Source organism: Salvelinus namaycush, chromosome 15, assembly GCF_016432855.1.
Source record: "Salvelinus namaycush isolate Seneca chromosome 15, SaNama_1.0, whole genome shotgun sequence".
Taxonomy (NCBI): domain Eukaryota; kingdom Metazoa; phylum Chordata; class Actinopteri; order Salmoniformes; family Salmonidae; genus Salvelinus; species Salvelinus namaycush.
In genome coordinates this window covers 19,739,479-19,756,897 of record NC_052321.1, presented here as the reverse complement: position 1 = coordinate 19,756,897, position 17,419 = coordinate 19,739,479, and the positions used below count along the sequence as shown (strand labels likewise).

The following is a 17,419-nucleotide window of genomic DNA, read 5'->3' as shown; positions in this document are numbered from 1 at the left end:
GGCCTCCCTCATCATTCTTAAATGAAAGAAGTTTGGAACCACCAAGACTATTTCCAGAGCTGGCCGCCTGGCCAAACTGAGTAATTGGAGGAGAAGGTGACCAAGAACCCGATAGTTACTCTGATAGAGCTCTAGAGTTCCTCTGTGGAGATGGGAGAACCTTTCAGAAGGACAACCATCTCTGCAGCACTCCACCAATCAGACCTTTATGGTTGAGTGGCCAGACGAAAGCCACTCCTCAGTAAATGCGCACGACAGCCCGCTTGGAGTTTGCCAAAAGGCACCTAAAGACTCTTAGACCATGAGAAACAAGATTCTCTGCTCTGATGAAACCAAGATTGAACTCTTTGGCCTGAATGCCAAGCATCATATCTGGAGGAAACCTGGCACCATCCCTACGGTGAAGCATGGTGGTGGCAGAATCATGCTGTGGGGATGTTTTTCTCCCAGTGACTGGGAGACTAGTCAGGATCGAGACAAAGATGAACAGAGCAAAGGATAGAGAGATCCTTCATGAAAATCTGCTCCAGAGCGCTCAGGACTTCAGACTGGGGCGATGGTTCACCTTCCAACAGGAGAATGACTCTAAGCACACAGCCAAGACAACGCAAGTGTGGCTTCGGGTCAAGTCTCTAAATGTCCTTGAGTGGCCCAGCCAGAGCCCGGACTTGAACCCAATTGAACATCTCTTTAGAGACCTGAAAGTAGCTGTGCAGCAATGCTCCCCATCCAACTTGACAGAGCTTGAGAGCATCTGCAGAGAAGAATGGGAGAAACTCTCCAAATACAGGTGTGCCAAGCTTGTAGCGTCATGCTGCCAAAGGTGCTTCAACAAAGTACAGAGTAAATGGTCTGAATACTTATGTAAATGTATTATTTCTGTTTTTTATATTTAATAAATTTAAAAAACTGTTTTTGCTTTGTCATTATGGGGTATTGTTTATAGATTGATGAAGGAAAAAGATAATGTTTAATCAATTTTAGTATAAGGCTGTAACCTAACAAAATGTGGGAAAAGTCAAGGGGTCTGAGTACTTTCCGAATTCACTGAATATTATCATCAGTTGATCTCTATCTAGTTCTACAAACAGGGACTGACTGCCCTACAAAAATCTCTCTCTCTCTTGTTGAAACTCCAGACTTTCTCATTGTTGTGTCAAATTAAGCTTCAATCAGTGGCACAATGACAAAAAACATAGTCTGCATTGTTCTCCTAAGGGTGTCTGTGACTGCTGGAAAGCCCTTGTGGGACACCTCTGGTAGAAGTGTCATGTTCACCCTGTGGCTGGAAACCTAACATGCAGACCACACCGCTCGCGTCGCAAAAATAAATGTACACATACATGTTATTCAATCATTGCACCCAACACTGCTCGCGCGAGCCAACGAGCGTCTACGTTGCCAAGCGCTAAAATAGAAGTCAGTTCTATTTGTGACGCTGAACGTGGTGCAAATCCTGCCTCTCCCATCTCCTCATTGGTTTATAGAAGCAGATACCCACGTGCCATCTCCTCATTGGTTATACCCACGTGGGTGATTGAAAGATGAACTGAGTTAGGTTGTGGTAATACACCTTATTATGAAAGTTAGATGCCAATCGCCATATAAAGAGAGATGAGTAGAAATTATTCGGTTGACTGTTTTATGTGTGGATTAATTGTCGGAGTAGAGGACCTTGTGCATTTCAGATAAAATAACAACTCAACGTTTATATCCCAGGACAAATTAGCTAGCAACAGAAAGCTAGCTAAATAGGACAAATTAGCTAGCAACTGCAATCTAGCTAGCTAAATTGACATAAATGTTTAATGCTTTTCGACCTGTCCCCAAATTAATATAATTGGTTCAGAGTTTGTTTTGATATTTCAACCTGCGTGTTGTGATCGCGTTTGGTGTGGGGGGACAAAATCTATTTGAGGACGTCCGGTTTGGGCATGGTGTAAGTGTGGATCATGTACAGTTGAAGTCGGATGTCATGCACAAAGTAGATGTCCTAACCGACTTGCCAAAACTATAGTTTGATAACAAGAAATTTGTGGAGTGGTTGAAAAACAAGTTTTAATGACTCCAGCCTAAGTGTATGTAAACTTCTGACTTCAACTGTAAATGTGGTTGGAGTTGGAGGCGTCCTTCCGTAAGGCCCCATATTTATGCCTGGAGTACAGCTCCAGATTAGAGTAGTGTAACTCCGACGGCCCACTACGCTCAGCCCCTTTGTCAGTCTTATAGAGCTTCATATCAGCCAATATAGTCCCATTGTTGCAGCTGCCATTCCCACCACCGCGGGGAGTCTCTGCTCCAAGGAGTGTGTCCATGCTGGGAACTGGAGATGTCTAATTCCAACCTGCATCAATAGGTGCAATAGAGAGGGGGACGTGTCATCAGGCTCGGAATCAGAGAGGAGTCAACCAGGAAACAGGGACACACAGTCCCACAGGCAGGCACCAGGAGTGATTGCTGTCTGTCAGATTTATGTTTCTATCACAGAGAGGGATTTACAGAGAGAGGAGGAGACATACAGAGAGAGGAGGAGACATACAGAGAGAGGAGGAGACATACAGAGAGAGGAGGAGACATACAGAGAGAGGAGGAGACATACAGAGAGAGGAGGAGACATACAGAGACAGGAGGAGACATACCGAGAGAGGAGGAGACATACCGAGAGAGGAGGAGACATACAGAGAGCCGAGGAGACATACAGAGAGCCGAGGAGACATACAGAGAGCCGAGGAGACATACAGAGAGCCGAGGAGACATACAGAGAGCCGAGGAGACATACAGAGAGCCGAGGAGACATACAGAGAGCCGAGGAGACATACAGAGAGCCGAGGAGACATACAGAGAGCCGAGGAGACATACAGAGAGCCGAGGAGACATACAGAGAGCCGAGGAGACTGAGAGTGAAGGAGGAGAGGGAGAAAGAGGAGCGGAGAAATACAGAGGGTAGTACTACAAACGTGAGGAAGCCACTAAGTCACAGCATAATGTGGTGTGGCAGCTCTCCTCTTGGCCACTGATCCAGGCTCTGGTCTCTCTGGTCTCTCTCTCCCGGCTGTGGAGACATGCTATGCAAGTATGGACTCTTCCTTTCTCAAGACTCACTGCAAATTCAGCTCACATGTATTGCTACTGCTGGTGAGGACTTAATCTTCAGAGGTCTCTCTTTTCTCTCAGCTCTCTTCTTTCTCTCCTCTCTCCTCTCTCATCTGTTGCTCTCTCTGTATCTCTCTCTCAAAGGAGCACTGGGCTTTAGACCTCTAAATTGCAAATGGTATTTGTCTTATTGGGTCAATGATGAGGGGCAATGAGTGGTGAACCAAGTGGTTCATCAATTACCCACAATGCACTGGCCATTATCTGACTGGCTGCAACACACTGCGCATTCCACAGTGGTGTCATCTCTTATCCCTCTCTCCCCCCATTCCTCTCATCCATCCATCCCCCAGTTAACCCGTCCCTCAGTGGAGGAATAATGATAGCCTGCTGAAAGGTCAGCACGCTCTAATTGAGTTGTTAATCTATGGTTGGCAAGGTGATGACATTTCCAGCGTTGTCCCCGTGTCACCAGGGCCATCCCGATAGCAGGCCAGAGACACGTACACAGGAGGAGGAGGCGAGTAGTGACTACTGACTGACTGACTGACATGGCTGCTCTACTTCTGGCCTGCTTTTAGGATGTATGGCTGAGCAGCTTGTCAACAAGGCCATACGTTTGGTGTGTGTACATCATTGTCCCTTTGTCAATTGTCACAGTTTTGGATCGAAGTAGCACCTCATTGAGTTGTTTAAAGCTTATTGAGTAAATGTTTACTTTCCTTTCTCCCTTTGTGATCAGGTTTCTTTGCTCTGTCTCTGTGACTGTTTTCCCATAAGTGATTAATCTGTTTGGAGATTTTGCTAATACTTACACTATATTTCTCATGTTTTCCAGAAAATTCTGCAACTTCTACCAGAAAAAATCTACAGTCGATGGCAGTTCCACAGTATAGGTATGTACCACTTCATCAGCTGTTTCTAAGTTTGTATTTACAGTACTTTAGCCTGCTTGAATAGGCCTACACTGCTAAGGTTTGCATTCTTCTGCATGGGTACAGTAGTCAAAAGCCAGTTCTCTCCCCTCCTGCTGCTACAACCACCAAAATAAACCACGGAAGCACAGATTATCAGCACAACCACGCTTAAACGGTTCGTGTAAGAAGAAAATAATTAGGAGTGGAAGGAGAAGTAAATGAAAAATGCAAATGAGATCCTAATTTGAAATGCAAATTGGTAATTGAATTATGCTTCGTTCAGTTTCATCCTCGCGAGCAGGAGGACCCTCGCAACCAGCAATAACCTCAATTATAATCTTCTGTTTGTCAGTCGTTTCGCAGCTAAAGCGGTGAGACAGCCAATCACCCCTGGGGCTTATTACTCCAAATATGGAAGCTCACCCCCCCTCAGCAGTCCCCAAACACGCACCCTGCTCCCCGGTCCACAAATCACCAGCTAAAACCTGTCTCTCCTTCCCTCACCCTTTTAGGAAAGTCCCCAAACACGCACCCTGCTCCCCGGTCCACAAATCACCAGCTAAAACCTGTCTCTCCTTCCCTCACCCTTTTAGGAAAGTCCCCAAACACGCACCCTGCTCCCCGGTCCACAAATCACCAGCTAAAACCTGTCTCTCCTTCCCTCACCCTTTTAGGAAAGTCCCCAAACACGCACCCTGCTCCCCGGTCCACAAATCACCAGCTAAAACCTGTCTCTCCTTCCCTCACCCTTTTAGGAAAGTCCCCAAACACGCACCCTGCTCCCCGGTCCACAAATCACCAGCTAAAACCTGTCTCTCCTTCCCTCACCCTTTTAGGAAAGTCCCCTGCTGCTTGCAGCACACATCATAATTCAGCTGATGCTATTCCCTGGGGTGGTCTCCTGGGTTGTGTAGGTGTTTGAATAGAATGCTTGAACGGTGAAACAGCACCACTGGTTTCCCCAGGCGCATTTGTTAGTGTTTTTGTTTTCCTGACTAAATGAAGGTGAGCAGTGTGGTAAAAAAAAAAAGACATTCTGCTGTTCTATTGCGCGTGCAGTGATGTCTGAGGGAATAAACTGTATTCATTGTTTTGTTGAGGAAAAATAAATGTTAAAGACTCCAACCACCCAAGTCATAGACTGTTCTCTCTGCTGCCGCATGGCAAGTGGTACCGATGCACCAGGTCTGGAACCAACAGGACCCTGAACAGCTTCTACCCCCAAGCCATAAGACTGCTAAATAGTTAGTTAAATAGTTGACCAAATAGCTACCTGGATTATCTGCATTTTATCCTGTTGTCTCTTCACTTTTTCCTACCTCATACCCCTGCGCATAGACTCAGTACTGGTACCCCGTGTATGTAGCTGAGTTATCATTACTCATTGTGTATTTATTATTACTTTTATTAATGTGTTTTACTTTTCAGTTTTTTCTCTTTTCTTTCTCTCAGCATTGCTGGGAAGGACCCGTATGTAAGCATTTCACTGTTAGTCTACATCTGTTTGCAAAGCATGTGAAAAATAAAATTTGATTTGATTTAAATATTCCAAATGGACCTGGCAGTTTCACCATTATGGATTCCAGCTTTAAGAAGTCACATCTCACCTAGACAACTGCCTACTATTGACCCTACTGCCCGAAGTGGGTAGATGACAATGCTTATAATTAGAGAGGAGGACCGGGAGCTGTGGAACTCCTACAGTCAGATCCAGTAAGACAGGCCCCAGTGGTGTGTTTCAGTGATCCCTCCACGAGTGAAACAAGCATTTACACAGACCATTACCTGGTGAAAAATTGATCTCGATCCATCTTCCTCTCTCTCTCTCTCCTTCCCTCTCATTTCCATTCTCTTGGAGCAATTTTTTCTTTCTTCATTTAGCCAACACAGGGAGCGTCATTGATTTAACCTGATGAGTGGCGAACCAGGCATTTAGCAATCAGAGTATTGTCTCATTTGATTACCACAGACCTGATTGGCTTCATAAATGCACACCAGGCAATTGATGTTGATTTTCATCAGGGGAATGAGCAGCCTTCCCTCCCTGACTGGTTTATCACCACCTCCAAGGTCAATATGTATTGATGGAACAGACAGACTTTCTTCTCTCTGTGTTAACTGTAGCTCAAATCTAATTGTATTTGTCACATGCTTTGTAAACAACAGGTGTAGACCAACAGTGAAATGCTTACTTCCAGGTCCTTTTCCAACAATGCAGAGTTAAAGATTAAAATCAATAAATAATAGAAATAGTGACACGAGGAATACATACACAGTGAATAACGAATAACAATAACGAGTCAAAATAATATACAGGAAGTATCAGTATTGAGTTGTTGTGCAGGGTACTAGGTAATAACATGGCTATATACAGGAAGTACCAGTACTGAGTCGTTGTGCAGGGTACTAGGTAATAACATGGCTATATACAGGAAGTACCAGTACTGAGTCGTTGTGCAGGGTACTAGGTAATAACATGGCTATATACAGGAAGTACCAGTACTGAGTCGTTGTGCAGGGTACTATGAAATTGAGGTAGTTATGTACATATAGAAGGGGTGAAGTGACTAGGCAACAGGATAGATAAGACTGTGTGTGTGTGTGTGTGTGTGTGTGTGTGTGTGTGTGTGTGTGTGTGTGTTTGGGTGTAAGTATATGTGAGTGTTTGGGTAGAGTCCAGTGTGTGTGTGTGTGTGTGTGTGTGTGTGTTTGGGTTTAAGTATATGTGAGTGTTTGGGTAGAGTCCAGTGTGTGTGCATAGTCAGTGTAAGAAAGTTAGTGCAAGAAAGAGTCAATGCAGGTAGTCCAGGTAGCCATTTGATTAGCAGTAGAAGCTGTTCAGGGTCCTGTTGGTTTCAGACTTGGTGCATCGGTACCGCTTGTCATGCTGTAGCAGAGAGAAGTCTATAGCTTGGGTGGCTGGAATCTTTGACAATATTTCGGGGCCTTCTTCTGACAGCCTCGGGGCTCTACAGTGCGACCATTTTACTCGCATATGCGCCTAAATATTTTGCTGTGCGAACTCGCATTTTGATTAGGAACACCAGTGCGCCAAGAAAAATATCAACGAGATGATGATTGCTGCAATTTCACTGTACAGCAGCCCCTGAGTACTGTGGAGAGTACACTGAGCGCAGATTCATGACCGTGCACCATTGCTACAAAGAAAATAGCTAGTTGCCTCAAATATTTTTCATTGAGCTCCTAAATTTCTTTGTGTGCAACTTAGGCGCACACGTGCTCCTTGTAAAACAAAAAGATCAGCGTAGAGCCCTGCGCTGGTATAGAGGTCCTGCATGGCAGTGACGCACTGGGCCGTACTCACCACCCTCTGTAGTGCCTTGCGGTTGGGTGCCAAGCAGTTGCCATACCAAGAGGCTATGTAGCCAGTCAAGATGCTCTCAATGCTGCAGCTGTAGAACTTTTTGATGATCTGAGGGCCCATGACAAATCTTTTCAGAGTCCTGGGGGGGGGAGAGGTGTTGTCGTGCATTCTTCACGACTGTGTTGGTGTGTGTGTGGACCATGATAGAGCCTTAGTGACGTGGACACAGAGGAACTCTAATCTCTCGACCCGCTCCACTACAGCCCCATCGATGTGGATGTTCAATGTGCAGAGCAATGTCTAGCATCTCTCGGACACATCAGGTGGAAGATATATCTGTTCTGTGGTGTCAGGATTGTTCTGTTGTTCATGCTCGCTCGCTTTCCATTTCAGGTTCTATTCTGAAAAAGCTTTTGCACACTGGAAACTCATTCAAGGTAAGAATTGTTGTGAGTTTTCTCACACAAACCCTTACATTTTTCTCCTACATGACTGTGAAGGATACGGAGCAGTCTGATCCTGTTCTGTGTATAGTAACCTGTCCAATGTCCTCCTGCCTGCAGATCAGATGTGAGGGAATTCGTCTGTTCCTGCTGTGGCTGCAGGCCCTGCAGAATAACTGTGCAGAGGAGCAGTTCCTCATCTTCGCCTGCCTGGTGCCAGGCTTCCCTGCCGTGCCCTCCACCAGAGGACCCTGCACCCTGGATACCATCATCTACAACCCTTTCTCCAACCCACCCGATGGTGAGACCTCTCAACGTCACTCAGCGTGCCCTCCCCTCCTCCATCTTCTGGTCCCCTGCCTCTACATCTGAATGTGTCCCAGCTTCTTTTTAAGTCCTATTTCAGTACCAACTGGAAGTTGTGCAAATTGAGCTGGTACTGTTGACTGTAATTGTCTGGGTCCTGGGGAATTACACTGATTGTTTCATGAAGTAGGCTGCTGGTGTGAGATGAAGGTTGTCCTCACTCCTCAGAAAGTTTAGAACTGTTTTGTTTTGTGTTCATCAGTGTGTCTCTCACTCTCTTTCCCTCTTGCTCTCTCTTTCCCTCTTGCTCTCTCTTTCCCTCTTGCTCTCTCTTTCCCTCTTGCTCTCTCTTTCCCACAACAGCCAAGGTGGTGCCTGAGGAGATCACCCCACTGGTGCCAGCTGTGCCAGGGGAGAAGCTGGCAGACGACCAGACCTGCTACATCCTCCAAACCCTGCTCAAGTTCATGGTTGTCCAGGTAAGGCTCCAGCTACAAAACAGTCCTATCTAGACGACACTGGCTGAATCCGAATGTGGCTGGTTGAATGGTTGAATACTTTCAAAATGCACGATCCAATTAAATTAGGTCTTTACTGTAAAACAAAGTAAGGGATCCAGTACAGAGCTTGTCTGGGTCTCTTGTCTGGCTGAGTAGTGACTCGGTGTGTCTCTTTGTGTCTGAAAGGCATCTAGTTTAGAGTGGAGGAACAAAGACAACCAGGACACCGGCTTCAGGTTTCTCTTCAGTCTGTTCAAGAAGTACTACCTTCCTCACCTCTTCCCCTCCTTCACCAAGCTCACCAACCTCTACAAGCCACTTTTAGGTGAGTCTGGGTGGGTGAGTCTGGGTGGGTGAGTCTGAGTCTGGGTGAGTCTGAGTCTGGGTGAGTGAGTGTCTGGGTGAGTCTGGGTGAGTGAGTGTCTGGGTGGGCGGGTGAGTGAGTGTCTGGGTGGGTGGGTGAGTGTCTGGGTGAGTAAGTGGGCGGGTGAGTGTCTGGGTGAGTGTGGGTTTTCCCTTTACCATGAGCAGTCTATTATACTGCCATGTGAATATGGGAACATTTGCACTTCTGTTGAGATACTTCATGTGTAACTTTACTCTCTTTCTGACATATTGCTATTTTTTTTTGCGTGTCGCAAATAGGATATTAGTTACCCTCCTTAGAAACCGCTTTGGAGGGGGTGTAATATCATCTTCCTCTGTTGAACCAGTTCTGTTGTGTAATTGCAGCAACAGGCCTTTACCAAATCCAAAACTTGACCCACAAGCTAATTACTACAGTAAATACACAGATATTCCTGAGTTAGGCAATTTAGATGTCTTGTCATGAACCTGAAGCTTTTCTCCATCTCCCCTGTTGTAATGATGTACTCTCTTGTCTAAGGGTGAATTACATCCATTTTTTGGGGCTAATTGCCAGTTAATTCAAAGGTATTGAAGCCATGTTTAAAAGGGGTGTCATGATGAATTATAGTAATTAAAATCTTTTGACACAATAACCTGGTCCATGAGGCTGTGGTTCACTGTAATTATCATGGTACATTCAGGTCAATGACTTTCAGGGCTGAATTAAAAATGTTCATGTGATGACCAGTCTTAAGTGACAGTGAAACCATAGAGAGCAGTGCTTTTGAATCTTGTGAAATTATCCACCCACTTTCTGTCTCTCTCCCTTTATCTCCCCCTCCCTTTCTGACCCCTCTCTCTCTCTCACTTGCTCACTCGCTCGCTCTGTCTCTCTGTGTCTCTCTCTGTCTTCTTGTCTCTGTCTCCTCTCTCTCTGTCTCTCTTTCTCTCGATCTCTCTCTGTCTCTGTCTGTCTCTGTGTTTCTCTCTCTATCTCTCTTTGTTTCTCTCTCTCCTCTTCCCCAGACCTCCCCCACCACAGACCAAAGCCTCTGTATGTCCCAGTGACCCGTAACAACGAGAGCACGTTCTGTACGAGGGACCAGTACCTAGCTCCCCGTGTGGCCTTTATCACCTGGCTGGTCACCTTCTTCCTGGACAAGAAGTACATCAGCACCGCCACCCCCAGCGCCAAGAACGGGACGAACGAGGTCATCCCCAAACTCATCCAGGTAGGTCCACTGTCATACGCTGTACTGTCACCCAGGTTCAGTTTGACACCATGCAGAAAAGATTGAATGGTCAATTCGAAGGAGAGGTTTGGAATAATTTTTACTTAACAGTTACTTTTGTGTTTGTGTTAGTCTTTATAATTTATACTGGAATCCAGCCCTAAACCTTCTCTACCTCTCACTGGTACTCTGTCCAAACCCTGGCCGTGCTGTGTGTTCAGACTGTCACTGCAGGCAGTAGCAGTCAGGAAAAGGAGAGGGATAAAGACCGTGGTGGTAGTGAGGGGGAGCCCAATGGCCCTACAGAGCCAGAGAAGAGCCACTCTAACAGTAGCACGCTGTCTGACCGGCGCCCCAGCGACTCCAGCCTGTGCAGCATCGACGAGGAGCACCGCAGTGTCTACGACATGGTGCATGCCATCCTGCTCTCCACACGGGACAACATCAACTTCGTCAACGAGGTCTTCCACCAGGTACAGCCCTCAGAGAGATGATGGCGAAGAGATTCCATGTGATTCAATGAGAGTATAAACTATGCTTTTCTTATGCAAGGGTAGTTTTAGTTGTGAAGCTGATTTCCTCTCATACTCTGCTAGCTTTTAAACATGATGCTGAATAGGAGACCATGTTATGTTATTAGTTGTATTGTACTGCTCTCTAGTGGAAAGACACTATCACTACATCAACGCTATCATCTTAGTTGGAGCAAATTAAATAAAGATTTGGAACGTTTGTCCTTAGCAACCACATCTGCTTTATGCCATTTAACAAACACCTTATTGCTCTCATAATCCTGAAGATAAATGTATTCATTATCCAATACATCTGGCCATTATTTTCTCATGTATAATACTGTTTAATAACTGTCTGTCCTGCTCCAGGCCTTCCTGTTGCCCTCCTGTGAGACGTCAGCGACCCGGAAGGTGATCAAGGTGTACAGGAAGTGGATCCTGCAGGAGAAGCCAGGCTTCATGACGGAGCCAGAGAAGAGCAGACAGGCTGAGGTGGAGGAGAACCCTGAGCAGCTGCTCGTCACTGAGACTGACAATACACACACACCGGTAATGTCAATGACAAACAAACACACACAAACAGCACAACAAGTCAGTGGACACACACGCACTACAATTAAATCAGAAATTGTCATTGAGAAACACAATCACTTTCATACTCACGTGCTGACTGGATGGTCGTGTCCTCCGGCAGGTGTTGAAAAGTCATGGTCACAAGCGTTCGTCCAGTTGGGGAAGAACATACTCTTTCAGCAGTGCCATCAGCCGGGGCTGTCTCACTGAGGAACAGAACAGAGACATCAAGGCTGGCATCCAGCCCACCCTGCAGGTACGTGTGTGTGTGTGTGTTGTACGTGGGCGTGTGTGTGTTTTGAGAGAGTGTGTCCTCTGTCTTTTGTAACCTCTGTTTGACCTCTGTGGCCAGCAATGTGTTTGTATCTCGTCAACCCTGACCATAGTTTATGTCGTTGCTCTTTCCCCAGGTGTTCCTGACCAACTCTGCCAACGTGTTTCTACTGGAGCCGTGCCAGGACGTGCCCAAACTACTGGACAACCAGGTGGAGGTGTGCAAGGGGGTGCTGAGCATCTACCGCCACATGATCATGGAGCACGCCATGAACACACAGACATGGTATGGCAGTCAGCACCTCATACACATACTGATATAAACTAAACAGTGCCACAGTGCAAAGGCTATAGACTGTGTATTGTGTACACCCACTAGTTTAATGCAATCATTCTAAACCAAGCTGTTGCTTGTACCTGAAGGACTGTATAACCAGACAGACCTGGACAGAAACTGTTGTATACTCATCTACTGAGACACAGTGATGGACGATGATGGACTAATGCCCTCTGGTGTGTGTCCCCTGGTGTGTGTGTCCTGGTGTGTCCATGTGTGTCCTGGTGTGTGTGTGTGTCCTGGGGTGTGTGTGGGTGTGTCCTGGGGTGTGTGTGGGTGTGTCCTGGGGGGGGTGTGGGTGTGTCCTGGTGTGTGGGTGTGTCCTGGGGGGTGTGTGGGTGTGTCCTGGTGTGTGGGTGTGTCCTGGTGTGTGGGTGTGTCCTGGTGTGTGGGTGTGTCCTGGTGTGTGGGTGTGTCCTGGTGTGTGGGTGTGTCCTGGGGTGTGTCCTGGTGTGTGTGTGTCCTGGTGTGTGTCCTGGTGTGTGTGTGTCCTGGTGTGTGTGTGTGTGTGTGTGTGTGTGTGTGTGTGTCCTGGGGTGGGTGTGTCCTGGGGTGTGTCCTGGGGTGGGTGTGTCCTGGGGTGTGTCCTGGGGTGGGTGTGTCCTGGGGTGTGTCCTGGGGTGTGTGTGTGTGGGTGTGTCCTGGGGTGTGTGTGTGTGGGTGTGTCCTGGGGTGTGTGTGTGTGTGTGTGTCCTGGGGTGTGTGTGTGTGTGTGTGTGTCCTGGTCTGGTGTGTGTGTGTGTGTGTGTGTGTGTGTGTGTGTGTGTGTGTGTGTGTGTGTGTGTGTGTGTGTGTGTGTGTGTGTGTCCTGGGGTGTGGTGGTGTGTGTGTGTCCTGGTGTGTGTGTGTCCTGGGGTGTGTGTGTGTGTGTGTGTAGGCAGCAGATGCTACAGGTGCTGCTGAGGATCACTGAGGCAGTGATGAAGAGGCCTCAGGAGAACCAAAGAAAAGACCCCTTCGCTGAGAGCCTGGCTGCCATCCTCTTCAGGGTAAGTCTGTCTGGGGATCATCCTATGGCTCCTATATCCTCTCTTACTGTTAGTTGTTCTGATACCTCTGTTAGAGGAAGCCTTACTAAGCTACAGGAAATGGTTGTTGCCCATGATGATAATATAATGTGGTAATGTTCAGGGGAGTCATGCACCCCATAAGTCTGAGACGGCACAAGGTACGTGAAGATTGCTGGGGGGTGGTCCAGAGGGGGACTGTTGGATAATTTTGCATTTTTCAAAACACGTGAAACTGCCTTTTCCTGCAATATAGAGCCTTAATCATTGTTTAATTCTATGTAAAAAAATAAATAAATAAAAAACAACATTAAAATAAGTCAGTTTTTCTGCATATTTAAGCATTCCCCTTTAAAGAAACAAAATATGCTTCTCTGCAGCTTTACTAAAATCTGGGTAAAAGATTGAAAGGAATGTCTTATTCAGTACATGTAGTTATTGCTTGCTTTTCTAAAGTCTACCAACCTTGCCAGCAGTCATGTAAAAGATAGTTAGACAAGCTAGCTACTCTAACTTGATAGCCTGAAATAGATTCTGGGTAGTAAGTTATGAGGTTGGGAGATAGGGAACCTATCTGGGTTAGCTAAAGCCAAATTCATAAAATTGCTAATGAGCAGTAGTATTAGAGAAAAAACTACATTTTAAATGTTTTAAACAGGACAAATCTGCCCCCTATGGGTAACTTTAATGTTGCAGCTATAATGGCTTGTTAGTGTTTTTATTCCAAGCCAATGAGAACCAGCTGTCTGGCCCTGATGTTTAATGAGATATGTTTTGTGTGCCCCTGTACATCCTCCCCCAGACGATCATCGTGGCGTGGGTACGGGCCAACCTGTGTGTCTTCATCTCTCGGGAGCTGTGGGACGAGCTGCTGTCTGTGCTGTCGTCTCTAACAGGCTGGGAGGAGCTGGTGACAGAGTGGGCCAGCATCATGGATTCTCTGACCGCTGTCCTGGCCCGCTCCGTCTACGGCCTGGACATGAGCAATCTGCCCCTGGACAAACTCAGTGAACAGAAGGAGAAGAAACAGAGGGGACGGGGTAAGGAGGCAGGGTGCGAGGGTGAGAGGGAGGGAGAGAGAGAAAGCGAGGGTGAGGGAGAGAGAGAGAGAGAGAGAGGGTGTGAGGGAGGGAGAGCGAGGGTGAGAGGGAGGGAGAGAGAGAGAGAGCGAGCGTGAGAGGGAGCAAGGGAGGGAGGGAGGGAGGGAGGGAGGGAGGGAGGGAGGGAGGGAGGGAGAGAGAGAGAGAGAGCGTGAGAGGGAGGGAGGGAGGGAGGGAGAGAGAGCGAGCGAGGGTGAGAGGGAGGGAGAGAGAGAGGGGGAGGGACAGTGAGTGAAGGAGGGAGTGATGCAGGGATAGTGGTGGGTAATGCAGTATAAGCCTCAGTTCAGATAGCAGCAATGGTAGAACTCAAGATTCAGTTTCTTCTTTTTTATTTTCTATTGATATTATTTGTGTGTCTGTCTCTCTCTCTCTGTCTCTCAGGAGTGGTCCAGGACTCCCAGAAGGCAGCAGCGGTGGCCAGGTCATTCTCTCTGAGCTGGAGGAACCAGGGAGACCAGCCGGGGGTCCAGGAGCCCATGAGGTTCCGCAGCGCTACCACCTCAGGGGCCCCTGGCGTGGAGAAGGCCCGCAACAATGTCCGACAGAAAGCCACAGGTGAACACACACGCTACTATAATGAAATGACATTTTGCCAGTGCCAAATGTGGCCCAAATACAGATCTGTTGAATCCCTCTATGACACTCTGGTGTTTGATAGATTTGCCACCCTACCAGCTGTAGACCAGACTCTCTGTGGACTCCACAGTGAGTCTATATAAAAGAAGGTCATGTGTGTGTTAGGCCAGGTGCTGGTGAAAGGCTCAACACTAAGCACAAAAGAACAGCAGATAATCTCCATTGTTCCTGTCAAATGTCATTGGCCAATGTCAACATGTTTCTGTGTCAGTTCTGTGGCACACACACACACAGGAGCGCCGCCAGGGATGTTGGGCTCCATGAAAAGATCTCACATTGGGCCCCACCACCACACCAACCCTGCGCAATTGCTGTAACCACACACCTCCAGAACCCAATCAATCCGTTCAAAGCTTTAAGTAACCGTAGCTTTGCAGGCTTGCAACTCTCTTGTAGTCCATTATTTACTGTACGATATTTACTGACAGTGAGCTGTGAAAATATAACGCTGTGCAGACATGCATGCAACATTCTGCATACAGTGGAATTCACTATTTGATGCAAGACTGATACCCTCTATAAGAAATGTGCTAAAGGACATATTTTACAGTCTACATGTCATTTATTTGAATGTTAAAATTCTCTTAACATTAATGAATAACTTAAAATAAATATAACTTAAATATACATTAACCTCTTCAATTAAAATAAACTAACATCATCTATAGAATGATATAACAAACCAAATAATAAAATCAGCAGCAGATTGTTGAACTAAGTATACATACTACCTAGAAAATAAGCAGCTGGAAAAGTGGAAATGGAAAATGGAAAACAAAATGGAAATGAAAAGGCCTGATGGTGGCGCTAGAGGAAAGGTAAAGTGGTCACCAAATCAATAGGTTTATTCCACTTGGGGTCTTGATTGTGCACAACAAATTTTATGGCAATCCAGCCATTACTTTGAGATATATCTTGTTCTCAGTCTTGTTCTCACCCTGTGGGCATCATGTGTCTAGTGATCCAATATCCATAGCCATTTAACAGTTACCACTGGCCCTTGCTCAGCCTTACTTACCAAGGGCCCAGCGCCGAGCCTTCTTGCTAGCAGTCACTGATCAAGTCTTTGAAGTTCAGCTTTCTAGCTAACTGACTTTCAATGGACAGCATGGCAAGACTGCAAAGCCTGTCCTGGGACATAGTGGACCTCAAATAGTTTTTTCAAATGAGTTTTAGCTTACTGAAAGCTCTCTCGCCACCAGCAACAGTCACAGGCAGTGTGCAAAATATATGTAAAGCAATGCACACTTCTCCAAAAATGCTTTGCAGCTGCATCTTACAAATTGCATTCAGGAGACCAAGAGGGGACAAGTTAGGGGGGAAGGTGGCAGCATATACAGTGTTCAGGTGTCTTACTTCATGTTGAAACTCAGGTGAAAGATCTCTAGAATACTTCATGATCAGTGGTTGGCACACAGAAGGGACTTTATCCTCACTAATCTGCCCAACTTTCAGAACAGCAGAAAATGATTCTACAATGTTTGCAGTGTTGTGGAACCTAGTGTCCAAGTCACTTATGATGTTGTCCATAGCAGTAAAAAACACTGTGTTCTGAAACACCGTTGCTGCACTGTCCTGAGCCGTCTCCTCTTGAGAGGTCTCATCATGGAATCTCTTCCTTTTCCTCTGGCGGCTGTGTTCCTTACTAAATTGAGGTGCAACATCCATTTGCGTAGCAGTCAGTGTTTCCACAGACAGGAGAGATTTCCATTCAACTCTAAGAGTCTGCATCTCTTCCTTTAAGGCTCTGATATTGGTTGCTATGGGGATGAGGAGACAGGGCTGGTTCAGGGCTATGGGGATGAGGAGACAGGGCTGGTTCAGGGCTATGGGGATGAGGAGACAGGGCTGGTTCAGGGCTATGGGGATGAGGAGACAGGGCTGCTGAGCCTGAAGCTTCATCTGTTGGGCCTGGTACCAGGCACCAGGCAGGGACAACTGATTTATTTTGAATAGCTTGCTAAAAGTTTGCCTGCATTGATTAAAAGAGGAGCTACATGTAAACACAGAATGTTCTGTGAAGATATGAAGTAACTAATGTTAGGGGAGCAAAAGTAGCCTATTTCACTATGGAGATAACAGGTTAATTTCCAACACTCACGGACTACACCCACCTTCCTTTGTGAAACATTGGGTGACTGTCGCCCTGAGGCATGCTCAGGGCTAGGCTTGCATCCCTCCTGGATAGGGCGTCCGCATTGCCGTGCTGGGCCCCCGACCTGTGGATGACAGAAAGAGAATTGCTCTAAGGACAGGAACCAGCGGGTGACACGGTCATTCATGTCCTTACCTCTTGCCATTCACCAAGGGGGGCATGGTCAGTAATCAGGGTGAACTTCCTCCCGAGGAGGTAATACTTGAGGGTGTCCAGTGCCCACTTCACGGCGAGGCACTCCTTCTCGACAATTGAGTATTTGTTCTCCCTCGGGAGGAGTTTCCTGCTGACATACATGATGGGGTGCTCCTCGCCTTCCTGCTCCTGGGACAAAACTGCCGCTACCCCTGTGTCAGACGTGTCTGTCTGGACCAGGAGGTTGTTTGAGAAGTCCAGGGTGACGAGTACCGGGTGCGAACATAGCTCATCCTTCAGGGCCTGGAACGCCACCTCTGTGTCCTCCGTCCATCGCACCGTCTGGGGTAGTCGTGCCTTTAAGTCTGTGAGGGGAGAAGCTATTGCGGCAAAATTAGGTACAAATCTACTGTAGTACCCTGCTAACCCCAGGAATGACTTCACCTGCCTCTTGGTTCGGGGGACTGGCCATCCCCTAATAGCAGTGATTTTTTTTGGGGGGGGGGGTTCACATTTCCCCTACC

General features: G+C 46.9%; 1 protein-coding gene across 1 annotated transcript in view; it reads left to right on the top strand.

The window, feature by feature from the left end:
• The window catches only part of LOC120060283 (ral GTPase-activating protein subunit alpha-2-like), a 186,044-nt gene that overhangs the window by 79,869 nt on the left and 88,756 nt on the right, over positions 1-17,419 (top strand). The window contains exons 4-16 of the mRNA XM_039009470.1: positions 3,932-3,989; positions 7,729-7,772; positions 7,899-8,079; positions 8,448-8,563; positions 8,771-8,909; positions 9,959-10,164; positions 10,386-10,637; positions 11,046-11,225; positions 11,371-11,505; positions 11,660-11,808; positions 12,737-12,848; positions 13,669-13,906; positions 14,351-14,524. Coding sequence (XP_038865398.1) covers positions 3,932-3,989; positions 7,729-7,772; positions 7,899-8,079; positions 8,448-8,563; positions 8,771-8,909; positions 9,959-10,164; positions 10,386-10,637; positions 11,046-11,225; positions 11,371-11,505; positions 11,660-11,808; positions 12,737-12,848; positions 13,669-13,906; positions 14,351-14,524 — 1,984 coding nt within the window. The remainder of the gene's footprint in view (positions 1-3,931; positions 3,990-7,728; positions 7,773-7,898; positions 8,080-8,447; positions 8,564-8,770; positions 8,910-9,958; positions 10,165-10,385; positions 10,638-11,045; positions 11,226-11,370; positions 11,506-11,659; positions 11,809-12,736; positions 12,849-13,668; positions 13,907-14,350; positions 14,525-17,419) is intronic.